This window comes from Hyla sarda, chromosome 13 (genome assembly GCF_029499605.1).
Source record: "Hyla sarda isolate aHylSar1 chromosome 13, aHylSar1.hap1, whole genome shotgun sequence".
Taxonomy (NCBI): domain Eukaryota; kingdom Metazoa; phylum Chordata; class Amphibia; order Anura; family Hylidae; genus Hyla; species Hyla sarda.
This window is the reverse complement of record NC_079201.1, coordinates 30,451,243-30,470,145: the sequence shown is the minus strand read 5'-3', so window position 1 is coordinate 30,470,145 and position 18,903 is coordinate 30,451,243. Positions and strand designations below refer to the sequence as shown.

The 18,903-nt window shown below is 47.1% G+C and overlaps 1 protein-coding gene across 2 annotated transcripts in view; it reads right to left on the bottom strand.

Annotated features, from left to right (window-relative positions):
• The window catches only part of CBX8 (chromobox 8), a 36,137-nt gene extending 18,169 nt beyond the window's left edge, over window positions 1–17,968 (bottom strand). Inside the window, exon 1 of one of the 2 annotated variants that reach the window (XM_056549925.1) lies at window positions 17,766–17,968. In XM_056549925.1, the coding sequence (XP_056405900.1) occupies window positions 17,766–17,834 (69 nt within the window). In that variant the 5' untranslated portion in view covers window positions 17,835–17,968. Of the gene's footprint in view, window positions 1–17,386; window positions 17,447–17,765 lie in introns of those variants that run through there. The other variant, XM_056549926.1, reaches the window with a different exon arrangement.
• Between the last annotated feature and the right edge of the window lie 935 nt (window positions 17,969–18,903).

Below are 18,903 nucleotides of genomic sequence, written 5' to 3'. Positions count from 1 at the left end.
TTTGCATCTATTACACCATAGCTGTATAGCTCTCCATGTTTTATCTGCATGTTCATGTTTCACCTATATCCTTGTGCTGGCAGTGTGCTGCTGCATTCTTCTGTTGCTGTATATCTAGCCTAGTAGCGTGCACCTGTAGGCCAGGTCCATATAATAGTTTGGTATCAACTAAAGTGCTGGCTGACTTATTCTTTGTCTGTATTGCACATACGGGGGAGTGGCTACCTCCATGTTGGCCTTGCACCCCACCCACCTCTATCAGGTGTGTATAAAAGGTGTCTTGGATGTTCCAGACCCTGCCATGCTTACTGAACTGTTCACACAGAGGCATATTCACAGTGTAGGGTCCGTCCCAAGGAGGCCACCTTATCGCGGTGGGACGGTCCAAGCTATTTGACCGCCGGCGGAGACAAATTTGCGAGCTAAGTGCCTCACTATTTCATAGTTTCACATTTGCATCTATTACACTATAGCTGTATAGCTCTCCATGTTTTAACTGCATATTCATGTTTCATCTATATCTTTGTGCTGGCAGTGTGCTGCTGCATTCTTCTGTTGCTATATATATCTCAACTGGCTCCAGAAAGTTAAACAAATTTGTAAATTACTTATATTAAAAAATCCTTTCAGTACTTATGAGCTGCTGAAGGTGAGTTGTTCTTTTCTGTCTAAGTGCTCTCTTATGACACGTGTCTCGGGAACTGTCCAGAGTAGAAGCAAATCCCCATAGCAACCCTCTTCTACTCTGTGCAGTTCCCGAGACAAGCAGAGATGTCAGCAGAGAGCACTGTTTCCAGACAGAAAAGAACAACTCAACTTCAGCAGCTGATAATAATTGGAGGGATTAAGATTTTTTTTAATAGAAGTAATTTACAAATCTGTTTAACTTTCTGGAGACAGTTGATATAAAAAAAAAAATACTAAGAATAACAAAAAGCTTTTCCTGGAATACCCCTTTAAATACAAACTGAAGGTTTTGTTGGATTTTGCAGTTTGCCGGCTGCTCAAAATTTTGCGTCAATTCAAAGTAAAATACAAAATGTGTATCTGTATCGACAGGTTGGTGCAGGTGAAACTGATGAAAAATGTTCTTTAAAGAGGTACTCCGACGAAAAGTATAAGCCCTATCCCAAGGATAGGGAATAAGATGTCTGATCTTGGAGGTCCTGCCGCAGGGGACCGCCACGATCTCTGGCCCGCCGGTGGCGGTGTCTGGAACATGGAAGCTTGGAGCTTCCGTGCTCGTGACGTCACGCCGCACCCCATCCATTCATGTCTATGGTAGGGGTGTGATGGCTAGTATGTAGCTGTCACGCCTCCTCCCATAGACAAGACTGGAGGGGGTGTGGTGGCTGTAGTTGCCAGTCATCCGGCACGGAGTGGAGTTCACTCTGTGCATGGATGACCGGGGTGCTGTGTCGGAAATCGCGGGGTCCCCAGTGGCGGGACCCCCGCAATCAGACATCTTATCCTCTATCCTTTGGATAGGGGATAAGATGTTTTTCGCCAGAGTACCCCCTTTAAAGGGGTACTCCGCTGCTCAGCGTTTGGAACGCTGGAGCTGGCGCCGGGAGCTCGTGACATCATAGCCCCGCTCATGACGTCACGCCCAGCCCATCAATGCAAGTCTATGGGAGGGGGCGTGATGGCTGCCACGCCCCCTACCCTAGACCTGCATTGAGGGGGTGGGGCATGACATCATGAGGGGCGGGACTATGATGTCACAAGCTCCCGGAACAGTTTGTTCCAAATGCTGAGCAGCGGAGTACCCCTTTAAGGTTTGTTTATTTTTCTTGGTATGTGGGCACCTTCTAGTGGCTTATCCTTGTATTACCATCAGTTGCCAAAGAAGAGGATGCTGATACATGAGTAGATACCATTTATAGAAGTTATTTGATTCTATCAGTTCCCATGGGGATCATTTTATTCTCCCTGTTGGATCACATATTCTAACAGTGTATTTTGTGTACGTTTGCTTTCCTGAGGTTTTGGAATCCTGTTCCTTACCCCTAATAAAAGGTTCCATTTGGAGTGGACAAAGTGGCGTTGCTAGGGGGGGTGAAGGTTGGTGTGGAACACACCAAGTGACAACTGCTGGTAGGGTGACACCATGACTAATTACCGCCAGACTACGGAGGGCCGAGGGTAAATTTGTTAGCCCCATGGAATGTCACTGGTATGGGCTAAAGATGACATTTATGTCCGGAAGGAGGACAAAGCAGTGCCAACCTCAATATAAAGCTAGGGGTGCACCCTGCCTGGTAAGGTACACACTTCAAATTCTGGGGGAAGGAGGTGGCGCTGGACAGACATGAGGCAAAGTATTGTGGATTTATCAAAACTTGTGCATAGAAAAAGTTGTCAAGTTGCTCATAGCAACCAATCAAATCGCTTCTTTTATTTTTAAAAAGGCCTCTGCAAAATGAAAGAAGCGATCTGGTTGGTTGCTATGGGCAACTTTTCCTCTGCACAGGTTTTCATGAATCTCCTTCTGTATGTTAGATGTCTGGTTTACCTGTTCATGATGATCCTTATAGGGTTCAAAAATCACAGAAAAAATCCCTCTAGATTAGTGAAGTATTTTTTGGGGAAAGGTGAAAAATTCCAGACAAAACTCTAATCTGACCATCTCACCGGGAACCATTGGTTTTTGGAAATATTATCCCAGGCTTAGAAGAAGGAAAAAACAAAAAACAAAACCTGGTACTCAACCAGGAACAGATCCTCCGTAGATAGGGGCAAGGATTGAGAGAGATCAGGAAACCTCATGAATGGAAGTGTTGGGAGTCAGGCACAGAAAACAAATATCTTACTCTATGGAATCCCTGGAGGGAATTCACTAAACATCCCACCTCTTCTTTGTAGACCTGGCCAGCTAAATCCACTCTTAGCCAGGTATTGAAGGGCATTAAAGGGGTACTCAGTTGCTCAGCATTGTTCCGAACGCTGGAGCCAGCACCGGGAACTCATGACATTATAGCCGCGCCCCCTCATGATGTCATGCCCCCCCCCCCAAATCAAATCTAACAGCCGTCACGCCCCCTCCCATAGACTTGCATTGAGGGGGCGGGGCTTGATGTCATGAGTGGGCACGGGTATAATGTCTTGAGTTCCCTGCGCCGGCTCCAGCAGTTGGAACAGTTTGTTCCAAGCGCTGAACAGCGGAGTACCCCTTTAAGGGTCTATGAATTCTTCATATAACACTGCCTGCTTCTGACACAAGAGGATAGGGCAGGACCTACTTACTCAGCCAATCACTGGTCACTTTATTGCAGAGTCTCTGCACTTTCTGAGGAACTAGAAATCTCTATCCAGAGCTTTCCCCAACAAGACATCCAAGGTGAAAGCAACCAAAAGGAGTTTTTTTATGGTATGTAGACTATATTTTGCTTTAAATTGGTCTCAAAATTTGTTGTGTTTACTTTTTTTGTAGCAACATGGTGGCTCCCTCCCTCTCCCCGCCGCTCCTAACTAGTCTTCACTGAGCATGTCAGGAAGTGGCACCTGCACAGTGAAAACCAATTAGGAGCGGCAGGGAGAGGTAGAGCCGGAAGGATGAATATTCATATGCTGGCGGTACTGCGGTGCTGACGTCACAGTGCCACTAAGCTCCTGAAAACCCCGCCCATGCCAGTTACAGCCACATTTCCACATATAATAAAACTAAGATTGCGGGTGAACGGCCGGACAGATCCAGGCAAGGTAGGGATCATATGAATCATTGTCCCCCACACTATCAGTTTCTGTGGTTAGTGCGGGAGTGAACATGTGACAGTTTTCCTTTAAGGTAAAATGTTAGGGGAAAAACAAGTAAGGGGGAAGCAACAGTACCCCATATCCTTTCTGTGCAGCTCCATTCCAGTGGATGCACGGAAAAACTCAGATGGAGACCTTTGTGATGGCATGTCCTAGTGGCATGCCATAGTGTTGAGAGACTGGAATAACCCTTTACAGAGCGGTAGGTTCCTGATGGCACCAAAGGATATCCTGATCTGCACCTTCCTTGTTCCCGAATTGTACATAAAAGCCAAGAGTGTGAGACAATAGAGGATTCACATGGGCGCTGCCACCAGAGAGCTTAAAGGATTGCAAAACCTATATAACTAATACATATATTTAATAAAAACATACATGTTTCCAGGTTAGTCTGACCTCTTCTTTAAGTACAAGCAACAAGTCACGACAAGCCAATAGTTAATACTATGTTTAGAAATAAACCGGAAGTGACCTGATTGTACAAAGTAATCGGAATGAAAATTAAGGTTTCCATACAGTAATGGGAGTAAAGTTAATAGGGCGACAGCTCAGAGTTTGCTAGAGAGAGTCCCTTTTCAGATAATACCGCCATGTGAACTTAGCCTTATTTACTGGAAAGACGTGGCAGATCTTCCCTGAGCCTTCGGCTCAGGGAAGATCTGCCACGTCTTTTCACTAAATAAGGCTAAGTTCATGTGTCGGTATCATCCGTTCCCCATTGACTTCAATGTCAAAATTATTACACCCGTTTCTCTGACGGGAAAGAAAAAAACTGCATGCACCTTTTGTAAAAAAACCAAGGTAGGAGGGCTTACCTCACATCCTATGCCGGCTGCTGCACTGTGAATGATAAAGCCTCCATCAATCAAGCGCAGAGCACACAGATCAATGTGGTTCTATGAAACCACATTGATCTGTATGAGGAATCTCATGATTCCTCCTAAAAGTCCCCTAAAGGCGCTAAAGGTATAAAAAAAGAAATTAGCAAAAAAGGTTAAAAAAAAAAAACCATTAACCCCTTCCATATTAAAAAGTTTATCACCCCTCTTTTCCAAAATTCCATATAAAAAAAATATATAAATAATAATAAAAATATACATATTAGGGATCGACCGATTATCGGTATGGCCGATATTATCGGCCGATAATCACGATTTTGGGCATTATCGGTTTTGGCAATTATGTTGCCGATAAGCCGATAATGCCCCGCCCCCCGCACGCCACCCCCTCGACCCGCCGCACCGCACCTCCGACCCACCGCACCGCGTCGAACCCCCCACCGTGATGCTAGGCGGTATACCGGTATGGATTTTTTCCCATACCGCTATACCGGTCGGGCCCCTCCCCCACCCTCCGAGTCAATAAAAAAATTAAACTTACCCGTAATGGGGGTGGTCCAGGCCATCCTTCCTTCATGTAGTGTCCGGGGGCGTTCCGGGTGGAGGGTGGTCCGGTCCGGGCTGTCCTTTTTCTCCCACGGTCTTCTTCTCCACTCCGGGCAGGCTCCGGCCTAGTACACTGCATAGACGCCGCTACGCCGTGACGTCAGGTGCGTCGCTGCGCACGGGCGTCACTGCGCAGCGACGTCTATGCAGTGTACTAGGCCGGAGCCTGCCCGGAGTGGAGAAGAGGCCCGCCGGAGAAGAAGGACAGCCCGGACCGGACCACCCTCCACCCGGAACGCCCCCGGACACTACAGGAATGATGGATGGATGGCCCGGAGCACCCTGGCAGGTAGGGGAGAGAAGCGGGTGGTGGCGGCGGTGGCCTATGGCACCGCAAAAGCCACTGCAGATCATTGATTTAAAGCGCCCGCTTTAAATCAATGATCTGCAGCGGTGTCGCAGGGGGTTAAATAGCCGATAACTTATACCGGAATATCGGTATAAGTTATCGGCTATCGGCCCTAACCTGCACCAATTATCGGTATCGGCCCTAATACATATGTGGAATTGCTGCGTGCGTAAATGTCCAGCTGTCACGTCCTCTCCATAGGCTTGCATTGAGGGGGCAGAGAGTGACGTCCACTATGCTCCGTCCCCAAGATCGCTAGTAATCAGACCCGGAGCGAGCATGCTCGAGGGGCTGATTCTAACGGGGTGCGGCATGGAAGATCACGGGGGTCATCAGCGGCGTGACCCCTGCGATCAGGCATCTTATCCCCTATCCTTTGGATAGGGGATAAGATGTCTTAGTGCCAGAGTACCCCTTTAATAAAGAAAACGGCCCCTGAAAATCCCAGCACTAGGGATTCCCATACCTACTGGGACACTAACCAGTCCTGCAGCAGCTTGTCCATGAGTCATAGACAAGGCTGCATGAGCATGTAAATGGTCAGGATTAGATACTGAGTAACATTTATTTATTTATTTTTGTGGGAACAGACAGGTAAGCTTTTATGGGAATTGGAAAGCCTAATACAGAAGCTGATCACTGCACAACCAGACTTCAGGACAGCCCCAGCCAGTTGTTGCAAAAATTATATTTTGGTTGGCTGCTCTCCTTTAAAAGGTGTACTATGGTGGAAATTATAACTTTTTTTTTTTTGGTCTTGGGTTTAAAAATGGGAAGCAAGTGTCATTTGCTCTACACAAAGTATGAAGTATCAATAGTAGCAAAACATAGAGCACGTATGTGCACTCACCGCACAGTGGAGACCGTTGTGTGTACAAGTCCGGTAACGGGAAGCTGGATCACAGCATCATCGCAGGTAGGATGGCACTCCATCCTACCTGTGCAGATGCTGTGATCCAGCTTCCCGTTACCGGACTCGTACACACAACGGTCTCCACTGTGCGGTGAGTGCACATACGTGCTCTATGTTTTGCTAGATTTGTAAATTACTTCTATTTAAAAAATCATAATCCTACCAGTACTTATCAGCTGCCATATGCAATGGAGAAAGTTCTATCGTTCTTTTCAGTCTGACCACAGTGCTCTCTGCTGCCACCTCTGTCCATGTCCGGAACTGTCCAGAGCAAGAGAAAATCCCCATAGCAAACCTTTCCTGCTCTGAACAATTCCTGACATGGACAGAGGTGTCAGCAGAGAGCACTGTGGACAGACAGAAAAGAATTTCCTCTGTAGTATTCAGTAGCTGATAAGTACAGGAAGGATTAAGATTTTTTTTTAATAGAAGTAATTTACAAATCTGTTTAACTTTCTGGCACCAGTTTATTTAAAAAGCATTTTTTTCCACCGGAGTACCCCTTTAAAAGGGTGCAAAATACAGTGCAATTGCTCAACTACCAACGGCTGTACATAAACATACGGTAGGCCGCAGAATCGAGATGACCTCATCCCTGTTCCATGTCAGACATGTCACTAAGGGGATGAAAAGCCTTTAAAATCAGTGTTCAGAGGGAAACTAGGGATAGAATCAGAATTCCAGATCAACTTTGTGGAACTGAGTGCCAGTACAGCAGAACGGCAGGGCACCAAATCCAAAAATTTCTGCAAAGAATATTTAGAAATTTAGGATGTAGGCACTAGACCTGGACAACCTGGACTTAAAAGGGGTTATCCAGGAATTAAAAAAACACAGCCAATTTCTTTCAAAAACAGCTCCACGTCCGTCTCCAGGTTTCCACACCCAACCTGGAGACAGAAGGGGAGAGTTTTTTTTTTAATCAGATGTCAGCAGAGAGCACTGTGTGGACAAGACAAAAAAGAAATTCAAAAAGAAAAGAAATTCCTTTGTAGCATACAGCTGCTTAAAAGTACTGGAAGGGTAAAGTTTTTTAATAAAAGTAATTTACAAATCTGTTTAACTTTCTGGCACCAGTTGATTTAAAATAAATAAATAAATAAATCAATTAATAAAGTATTCCACTGGAGTACCCCTTTAAGATTCTAAGATAGTTCTTTGCCATGAGGTACCATGTTGAACTTCCAGTGACCAGTATTAGAGAGTGTGAGAGCAATAACACCAAATTTAGGACACTTGCTTCCCATTCACACCCAAGACCTTGTAACACTAACAAGTCACATGACACCGGGAGAAGGAAAATGGCTAATTGGACCCAATTTACTCCGTCCCTAGACATCTTATCTCCTATCCAAAGGATAAGGAATAAGATGTCTGATCGTGGGGGGTCCAGCCGATGAGACCCTCGTGTTCTCTGTGTCGGGTTCCCAGTGTTCTGAACATTATGTTGTCACGTCACGCCCCCTCTATTCACGTCTATGGGAGGGGGCGTACAACCTCTGAGCATGTGCACTCAACATCTGTCACGCCCCCGCCCATAGATGTGAATGGAGGAGGCGTGCCATCACCACCACAGCTGCCTAAACCCAGCATTCTGAACATAATGATCAGAATGCTGGGAAGCCAGCACGGAGATAACGGAGATAAGCCGGACCCCCAAGATCAGACATCTTATCCACTATGCTTTGGATAGGGAATAAGATGTCTAGGGGCAGTGTACCCCTTTAATGGATGAGTTTTTAGTTATTTTGAGGAGGACACTTTACATTTTAGCAGAGAATGTCATTTCCTTAGTGTTGTCAAAATATATATATATTTACAAAAATGTGAGGGGTGGACTCAATTATGTGAGATACTGTACATCAGTTAGATAGTTCCTCCAAAACGCCATGTGATTTCCAGAAAAGCATGGCCAGGACTGACACCCCTAATGGCTAAGACAGACGATAATTCTGATCAGGACCATTTAACCTCTTAGAGGCTATTCACACGTACAGTATCCTGCGCAGAATTTTATGCTCCAGATTTCAATGTAAACTAAACGATTGAACAGAGGATATTGTATTCCCTTAAAGGGAATCTGTCAGCTCTGTATGAGGTATAGAGCTAACAGACCCAGGCAATACGGTATAGTTAGATAATACTCTACCTTTTAGTCAGTGACCGCGGTTTATAAAACTTTTTTCCCCAGCTGGAATGTTTAGCTAGAAAAAGAAAGGCCGACTTTAAACCTGAAGAAATAGCTATCACAGAACGGGACAGCGGAGCGGCAACACGTGAGGACAGCCGCAGGTGAGCACTGTCTACAAGGAGAGGGGGGGCGATGTTAGGGGCCTGCTGTCTACAAGGGGGGGGGTGCAGCCTATAAGAATGCCGGCTCCACGTGGCGCAGGATACAAAAGGAATGGAGATGAGATAAAATAGAGGTAGTTTATTTCCCAAGATGCTTCTTACATGACAGTGCGCTCGACCGGCTTCTTACATGATAGTGGGTTCAACCTATCACCGGCCGAGGCGGAACATCGCTGCGGCCGGTGATAGGCTGACGGCTCTCCGACGTTCCCGTCCCCAGGAAGCAGGTTCGGACCGACGGGGGGGGTGGGGGGGAACGTAGGAAGGTGCATAAAAGTTTAATTTGTTTACCTTTTGCAGCCCGGGCATAGGGATGCAGCGTACAGTACAGAGTTCCAGCGCCAGCGGCCCGCAACAAACAGGAGGGCGAGAAGGGCAGTGCTTGCGGGTGACATGCGAGTAGTGTTCCGATGTGGGAACAGCGCTCGCGGGTCATATATGATTAGTTCCCCGATGTGGGGACAGCGCAGTGCTGGCTTGATAATTCATTCATTCCCGAGGTATTGCGGTATGGGAAAAAGTCATGTTGTGCAGCACAAAAATTTCGGTATGAACCGGTATACCGCCCAGCACTAGCACATACTACAGCAGCCACCTCCATTGCACACAACAAGGAACCCACATATCAGCACGATAAGCAGCGCCAGAAACTGTGTCACCCTGGGGTCAGATTCCCTTTAAAATAAAAGTTCTTGTAATTGGTATCGGCGAGTACTAGAATTAAAGTATCGGTACTCTTACTCGGTCTTAAAAAAAAAAAAAAAAAAAAAATGGTACCGGGACATCCCTAATTTTTATGTCACTATCCTACTGTTGGGGTCTGTCAACTCTATACCTCATATATATATATCACACACACATAGGGAAATATTTAACATTGTCTTTACACCATTTCAATGTTCTAAATGTCCCTGCAAATTTTGAGCAATTGCCTTTTTTTGCACAATTTTCGGCAGAACATCTTTCGAAGCCGTCTACTGTTTGGTGCACTGTACCACACTTTTTGCAGTGGTGCTTTATTTATTATCTGCGCAAATACATTTAGAAGTTTTTTTTTTTTTTGCACAAACCTAGACCATCTACCGTATATACTCGAGTATAAGCCGAGCCCCTATTTTCACCCCAACACCCAGGAAAAGTTATTGACTCGAGTATAAGCCTAGGGTGGGAAATACATCATCCCCCCCGTCATCATCCAGACCCCTGTCATTAACATCCTCATCATCATCATCACCCTGTCATCATCCAGACCCTCATCATCATCATCACCTGTCATCATCCCCCCTTCATCATCACCGCCTGTCATCATCCCACACCCCCCTTCATCATCCCCTTGTCATCATCCCCACCCCCCTTCATCATCCCCTTGAAATCATCCCACACCCCCCCCAACTTCATCATCCCCTTGTCATCATCCCCACCCCCCTTCATCATCCCCACCCCCCTTCATCATCCCCTTGTCATCATCCCCACCCCCCCTTCATCATCCCCTTGTCATCATCCCACACCCCCCTTCATCATCCCCTTGTCATCATCCCCACCCCCCTTCATCATCCTCTTGTCATCATCCGCCCTCAGTGCGGCTTTCTACATCATCCAGCCCCCTCTCACCCCCTTTAGTTCTGTACAGTACTCGACTCCGCTCGGCGCTGGTCCGGTGCTGCAGGACTGTCCGGTGAGGAGGTCGTCCGGTGGGATAGTGGTTCCGGGCTGCTATCTTCACCGGGGGCGCCTCGGGCCCAGAATAGAGGTGTTGCCTTGACGATGACGCAGAAGTACGTTGGTAATGAACGTACCTCTGCGTCGTCGTCAAGGCAACGTGACTATTCTGGGGCCGGGCCCGAAGCGCTTAGAAGAGGCCTCCCCGGTGAAGATAGCAGCCCGGAACCACTATCCCACCGGACGACCTACTCACCGGACAGTCCTGCAGCACCGGACCAGCGCCGAGCGGAGGAGAGTACTGTACAGAACTAAAGGGGGTGAGAGGGGGCTGGATGATGTCGAAGGCCGCAGTGGTCTTCAACCTGCGGACCTCCAGAGGTTTCAAAAGTACAACTCCCAGCAAGCCCGGACAGCCGATGGCTGCCCGGGCTTGCTGGGAGTTGTAGTTTTGAAACCTCTGGAGGTCCGCAGGTTGAAGACCACTGCGGGTGGAGAGTTCACTCGAGTATAAGCCGAGGGGGGTGTTTTCAGCACGAAAAATCGTGCTGAAAAACTCGGCTTATACGGTAATAGGACACGTACAAAAGTGTCAGATGCCAGAGCCCAAAACTTAAAGGGGTATTCCAGGAAAAAAAACTTAATTTTTTATATCAACTGGCTCCAGAAAGTTAAACAGATTTGTAAATTATTGATATCAGTATATACTTGGACACAGTCAGCACCTCCACATAGCAGTACACGTCAGCACGAAGGTCACAACTGCACTTGTTATACCGTGCATCCTCTGGGCTATTTGGCAATGGTAGTGCCTGGTGCTACACCTGCTCTTGCAAATCTTAGATTTGTAAATGACTTCTATTAAAAAAATCTTAATCCTTTCAATAATTATCAGCTGCTGAAGTTGAGTTGTTGTTTTCTGTCTGGTCATAGTGCTCTCTGCTGACATCTCTGCTTGTCTCGGGAACTGCACAGAGTAGAAGAGGTTTGCTATGAAGATTTGCTTCTACTCTGGACAGTTCCCGAGACAGGTGTCATCAGAGAGCACAGAAAAGAACAACTCAACTTCAGCAGCTCATAAGTACTAAAAGGATTAAGATTTTTTTGTAGAAGTCATTTACAAATCTGTTTCACTTTCTGGAGTCAGTTGATATATAAAAATAAGTTTTTTCCTGGATAACCCCTTTAAACCCACCTTTGCCGCCCACTGGTTTCTATAATTGGGCAAAATTTATCAAGTCCTGTGCACCTTTTGGCTGGAATGCCACCGAGTTTTTTTTTGCAAAAGCGCTGTAAAAAAACGCTAATTTTCCCGCACAGCGTTTTTTCAGCGAAAAAAACCCACGTCCAGATGTTAGCTGCAAGTCAATAGTAAACAGCAAAATGCCAGATTCACTTGGAGTTTTTCAGTTTGGCTTTTCTTTTATCCTTTTGGCGTTTTTCAGCAATTTTGGGAACAAAACGCACGACAAAACCTAGTTTGGCGTTTTTTTATTCTTTTTTTGGACTTTAGTGATCCAAAAAAGTGTTGGAGATACCTTTTTTTTATTAAAATTTCGTAGGGTACCATTAAAAAATAATAATAAAAAAGAGAGTAGTGATGGAAAGAATTGTATTTAACGAAATGTATCTTTTTTATTAATTTTTAAACAGGGATCAATTTATGTGGGGGGGGGGGGGGGGGGTAAAGCACTACAAATGTAGCCGACAATAATAAAAATGTAGTGTGTGTGTGTTTTTCACATTTTTTTCCCAACATTCCACTGTTCCATGATAATTTTATAAAAAAAATCTTAAAATTTTGTTATAAAAAAAACATTTAGTTAAATATATTTTTTACATCCCTATTGCATTTTTTTTTTTTTTTTTTTTTTGCACCCAACTAATTTTGTACAAAAAACGCCAAAGGGGCCAAAAAGGCAAATTCCACACAAAGGTAAAAATGCAAGAAAAAATTCCGGGACGCAGGGAAAAACTGGGGCAGTTTTTCAGGTGTTTTTTAAGCCAAAAACAAACACAGGGCAAAAACCTCAGTGGAATTCTAGCCTTTCAGTAAATTTTGAACAACTGTTCAAATACTACACCAATCACACAGGGGTAAAATGTATTCTACTTTACACCAACATTGATAAATGTCCCCCATACTGTACGCTCAATAATGCACCCAGATAGCTGCCCAACTTTATATCTCAGATGTGTCAGTGATTACAGGTGTGATCCGACACAAGAGGCCATAAAAGTGCTTCCTGCTCCTCTTTAAAAAGGACATCAAAGGCTACTTTTGGGTAGTGTACCTCTTGGTGAGAGATCAGTGATTGCTAGAAATCTATTATCGGTATATTCAAATGAGGTGCTAACTGGCACTCTGACGTCAGTGCCTGGATCGGCAGCGCCGCCCAGCTCATCAATATTCCTCCCCTCTCTCGTCCTTACGGAGTGGGAAGAAGAGGGAGAGGCGGAGGGAGGGGAGGAATATTGAGGAGCTGGGCGGTGCTGTGGATCCGGGCACGGTAAGGTTCAAACTGATCAGCGTCCCCCGCACTACCACTGACAGTTTTCCTTTAAAGGGTAGCTCCCACCAGCCTATTTTTTTTTTTTTTTTTGCGTGCCCGTCAGGATAGTAGTTTTGATGAACTGCCCGCCATCTAGGCCGTTCTGACCAGACTGTTAGGAGATATTGGGAGCAGTGGTTATGTGGGGGGGGGGGGGCACACACACAGCACACGCTCCAGGATGCCCAGACACACCACCATTTACTTAGCTGAAGGATATTGGACGCCCTGTCATTGACAGCAGAGTATATTTGCAGTGGTGTCATGAACAAGAAACCAGCTGGGACGCTCTGCAACTAGAACTTCCCTTTAAAATTTAAGTCCCCCCCCCCCCCCAAAAAAAAATAAAAAAAATAAAAAAGTATTGTCCACGTATCATAGTTCACACATCAAGCTTCATTCAATTCCAACAGATCTTTCTTTTGTCAAAGTATTTAATTTGTGGGCCCGCATGAGTCCGGTGAAGGGGCCCCCGCGCGCGTCCGGTGAAGGGGCCCCCGCGCGCGTCCGGCGATCTGGCAGTTTCAATATAAGCTGCATACAAAAACACTGCATGCAAGTGCCCATAGGGCAGTGTTTCCCAACCAGGGTGCCTCCAGCTGTTGCAAAACTACAACTCCCAGCATGCTGGGAGTTGTAGTTTTGCAACAGCTGGAGGCACCCTGGTTGGGAAACACTGCCATAGGGACTGCGCCTTGTCCTACCTCAGGTCCTGAATCCCTGGATATATCGGAATTAAACCTGAAGGGCAGCGCTATCAAACCTATGGTGTCCTAATGTTATAACCCTGCACGACATTCATTAAAATTTACCAAAAAATAAATAAAAAAAAAGTAAATTGTAACCCCTCGTGGGCAGGACCCTCTCTCCTTCAATGGGGTTCTGCTGCACTGTGCACAATACTGAATTTCCGATTCAAATTACAGACTCCGCCAAAGGAATGAACATGTGTTACCCCCCAAGACCGGCATTGCCCTTAATGGGGAGACGGCGCATGTCATAGCGCCAATTCATTACCCTGGAGGCTGCATTCCACAATAAACTTCAAATTGAGCTGAAAAATAAACAAATCTCCAGTAATTTTTTTCTCAGCTCAACTTCCTTCATCTTAACGGAATCTGCTAATGGGGTCCCAGACGAAAATGTGAACAAGGCTTTAACCCCTCCTTATATGAGCTAAACCAGTGTTTCCCAACCAGTGTGCCCCCAGCTGTTGCAAAACTACAACTCCCAGCATGCCCGGACAGCCTTCGGCTGTCCGGGCATGCTGGGAGTTGTAGTTTTGCAACAGCTGGAGGCACACTGGTTGGGAAACACTGAACTAAACAAATAAAAGCTGAGCCCTGTTCACACCTGAGGTTCTGTCAGTAACTACACTGCACATACTGTGTAACATATGCGGAAAAAGAATAGCGCAGCACACCATGACGGAAACCTGATGGAACCCGTTAAAAATAAAGAACGCAGTTGGTGTCAAGGAGTTTGGACCAGAACGCAAAAAAAAATAACACAGAAGTGAACAAGGTCTTAGATCAGCGACATCCGATAGTGATGAGCGGCAGGGGCCATATTCGATTTTGCGATATTTTGCGAATATATGAACGTATTCGCATATTCGCCATGTTCATTCTTTTTCTTTTTTCCCCCCAATAAGAAAAATCGTAATGAAATTCATATAGTGCGCAATTATATCCCCTAAAAGAAGGGAGGGATCAGAGTCCAGTCTGGAAGTGCCGATTTTCGCATAAATTTGCATAAAAAAAAAAATGTATTAAAAAAATGAATATTCATCATTGTGAATAGAGATGACTATATTGTAAATATTAGCGAAATCGCGAAATGCTGATATTCACGGTAAAAATTAGCATTTCGAATATTCACGCTCAACACTAGTATCCGAACTGTGGCCCTCCACAAAACTACAACTCCCAGCATGCCCGGACAGCCAACAAGTTGTAGGGGGGGAGATTTATCAAAACCTGTCCAGAGGAAAAGTTGCTGAGTTGCCCATAGCAACCAATCAGCTCGCTGCTTTCATTTTCAACAAGGCCTCTGGAAAATGAAAGAAGGGATCTGATTGGTTGCTATGGGCAACTGGGCCACTTCTCCTCCGTAGTTTTGTAAACAATGTGCAGTTGGTGTCCATCATGGTCAGGAATAAAGCAAATACTGGTCTACAACTCCCATTGTCTGTCCGGGAATGTTGGGAGTTGTAGTTTGTCCATCATTCTAGGCGTATAGACCAGAAGAAAACAGAAAATTACACAGATGTGAACAAGGCCTGATATCATTGGTCTCCAAACTGCGGACCTCCAGATGATGCAAAACTACAACTCCCATTGACTGGGACATGCTGGGAGTTGTAGTTTTGCAGTCAACACATCATTGGCCTCCAACATGCAAGAGGGTTTGCTCTGGAATAAAGCAAAAAAAAAATGACACAGATGTGAACAAGACCTTATATCAGCGGTCTCCAAACTAGGCACCTCCAGATGTTGCAAAACTACAACTCCCAGCATGCTCCAACAACCAATGAGTTGTAGTTTTAAAAATCAATGTGCTGATGGTGTCCATCATGCAACGGGTTGGACCATAACACCCATAATGAACAAGGCCTTACACTAGTGATCTATGAACTGTGGCCCTCCAGATGTTGCAAAACTACAACTCCCAGCACGAACGGACAGCCGTTGGCTGTCCGGGCATGCTGGGAGTTATAGTTTTGCAATCAATGTGCACTTGGTCTCTAAATGTGAACCAGGCCATATATAAGTGGTCTCTAAACTACGGACCTCCTGATGATGCAGAACTACAACTCCCAGCATGCCTGGACAGCCAAGTGTAGTTTTGCAACATCTGGAGGCAATTGGCTGTCTGGACATGCTGGGGGTTATAGTTTTGCAGCCTCTGGAGGTCTTAGGCTTTACGGACATGCTAGGGGTTGTAGTTTTGCAGCCTCTGGAGGTCTTAGGCTGTACGGACATGCTGGGGGTTGTAGTTTTGCAGCCTCTGGAGGTCTTAGGCTTTACGGACATGCTGGGGGTTGTAGTTTTGCAGCCTCTGGAGGTCTTAGGCTGTACGGACATGCTGGGGGTTGTAGTTTTGCAGCCTCTGGAGGTCTTAGGTTGTACGGACATGCTGGGGGTTGTAGTTTTGCAGCCTCTGGAGGTCTTAGGCTGTACGGACATGCTAGGGGTTGTAGTTTTGCAGCCTCTGGAGGTCTTAGGCTGTACGGACATGCTGGGGGTTGTAGTTTTGCAGCCTCTGGAGGTCTTAGGCTGTACGGACATGCTGGGGGTTGTAGTTTTGCAGCCTCTGGAGGTCTTAGGCTGTACGGACATGCTGGGGGTTGTAGTTTTGCAGCCTCTGGAGGTCTTAGGCTGTACGGACATGCTGGGGGTTGTAGTTTTGCAGCCTCTGGAGGTCTTAGGTTGTACGGACATGCTGGGGGTTGTAGTTTTGCAGCCTCTGGAGGTCTTAGGCTGTACGGACATGCTGGGGGTTGTAGTTTTGCAGCCTCTGGAGGTCTTAGGCTGTACGGACATGCTGGGGGTTGTAGTTTTGCAGCCTCTGGAGGTCTTAGGTCTGGAGGTCTCTCCCCCTGCCTGTCCTGGGGTCCTCCCTAGTCCAACCACCACCGCCGCAGCCCCATTGCCTCCCCCATCCCCGGTTTTATAATTACCTGTTCCCGGGGTCCGCGATACTTCTGGCTCCGGCGGCGTCTTGAGCTGTCACTGTGCGCACAGACGGTGATGTCGCGTTGAGGAAGTCACTCGTCATAGCGTGCAGGACGTCACAGGGGCCAGAAGCAGTGTGGACCCCGGGAACAGGTAATTATAAAACCGGGGAGGCAATGGGGCAGCGGCGGCGGTCTTGGGCCGGGGCATTATTGGCATATCGGCAAGGTAATTGCCAATACCGATAATGTCAAAAATCGTGAATATCGGCCGACAATATCGGCCAAACCGATAATCAGTCGATCCCTACTCTGGAGGTCTTAGGCTGTACGGACAAGCTGGAGGTTGTAGTTTTGCAACATCTGGAGGTCTTAGGCTGTACGGACATGCTGGGAGTTGTAGTTTTGCAACATCTGGAGGTCCTTGGCTGTACGGACATGCTGGGGGTTGTAATTTTGCAACATCTGGAGGTGCGCCGTTTGGAGACCACCGCCTTATATGAACCACAAATAACAGGGCCTGATGTGACATAGCGAGGCTATCACTATGGCTGGGAGGTCGCCCCCCGCAGTCACTGGAGGACCCCACAGGCCTGGCGGGGGAGACTATTGGATTTTTCTATAATTCAGTTGTCAGGTTCATGGACAGTATAAAATAATGAGGATGACAGCGATGACTTGTACCATTCCATGTAGAGAGGGATTCATCATAGACAGGGTCTCCTCCATGTCATTCCTGTATCATCTCCCCCCACAATAGATCCCCCCCATACACCCAGCAGGTACATGTACAGTGAGCAGCCTGCACCTACTACAACCCCCAGCATCGCCCCCTGTCACCTTGCCCATTAAAAAACACCTCCCGGTCTATCCCATAGACAGCCACCCAGCAGGCCAGCGCTCAGATTGCAGTGACGGTTGCTCCCCAGCGCCCCCTGTCTGCCCTCGGCTATATATATAATCGCGATTTCGAGGATTGAGGCCTAGTCTGGGGAAACGATGGAAAAAAACAGGCAAAGGTGGGGGGAAAGAAACGCAGGGTATACGGGGCACGGTTGCCTACCTTACGGATGCGTCTTTTGAGAAGAGATTCAGCCGCAAACACTCGCTCCCCGACAGCGGACAGCTCCATATTTAGCTCCGCGGGGCCGCGCAGCGCGCTCCCCGTGACGTCACCACCTGTTGCTAGAGACGATGCTAATATGGAAGGATGGACCCGGAGCGCGACGTGATTGGCTGGCACGCAGGCCCCGCCCCCTGGCTTGTCAGTGCTCTCCCCTCCTATTCGTCTGTCAGCCGCTCTTCTCGCCGGGCGGAGGAGAACAGTGTGAATGACAGCCGAGCGTGACGTCACGGCGGTGCGGATTAGCCGCTGGCTCTTTTGTGTCGCTCTTAGCATTGTTTTCCTGCACAATAACCGCACTCGGTTTGCACACAATAATCCGGTGGTCACCGTTTACCTATAGAGAAGTGATGGGGAGCCCCCCCTGACATAACCCCCCGGTGACCGGCGGCGGCAATATGGCGGCTGCTGCAGTCAGTACAGTGTACACTGAGAACAGCCACATAGCTTCTATATACAGTGTTTCCCAACCAGGGCCTTTCCAGCTGATACAAAACTACAACTCCCAGCATGCCCGGACAGCCGAAGGCTGTCCGGGCATGCTGGGAGCTGTAGTTTTGCAACAGCTGGAGGCACCCTGGCTGGGAAACACTTCCCTTAGCCCTTCCTGGCTTTGCAGTGATATACATTGGCTGTCCGGGCATGCTGGGAGTTGTAGTTTTGCAACAGCTGGAGGCACCCTGGTTGGGAAACACTGCCCTTAGCCCTTCCTGGTTTGCAGTGATATACAATAGCTGTGCAGGCTTGCTGGGAGTTGTGGTTTTGCAACAGCTGGAGGCACCCTGGTTGGGAAACACTGCCCTTAGCCCTTCCTGGTTTGCAGTGATATACAATAGCTGTGGGGGCTTGCTGGGAGTTGTAGTTATGCAACAGCTGGAGGCGCCCTGGCTGGGAAACACTGCCCTTAGCCCTTCCTGGGTTTGCAGTGATATACAATAGCTGTGGGGGCTTGCTGGGAGTTGTAGTTATGCAACAGCTGGAGGCACCCTGGCTGGGAAACACTGCCCTAAGCCCTTCCTGGTTTGCAGTGATATACAATAGCTGTGGGGGCTTGCTGGGAGTTGTGGTTTTGCAACAG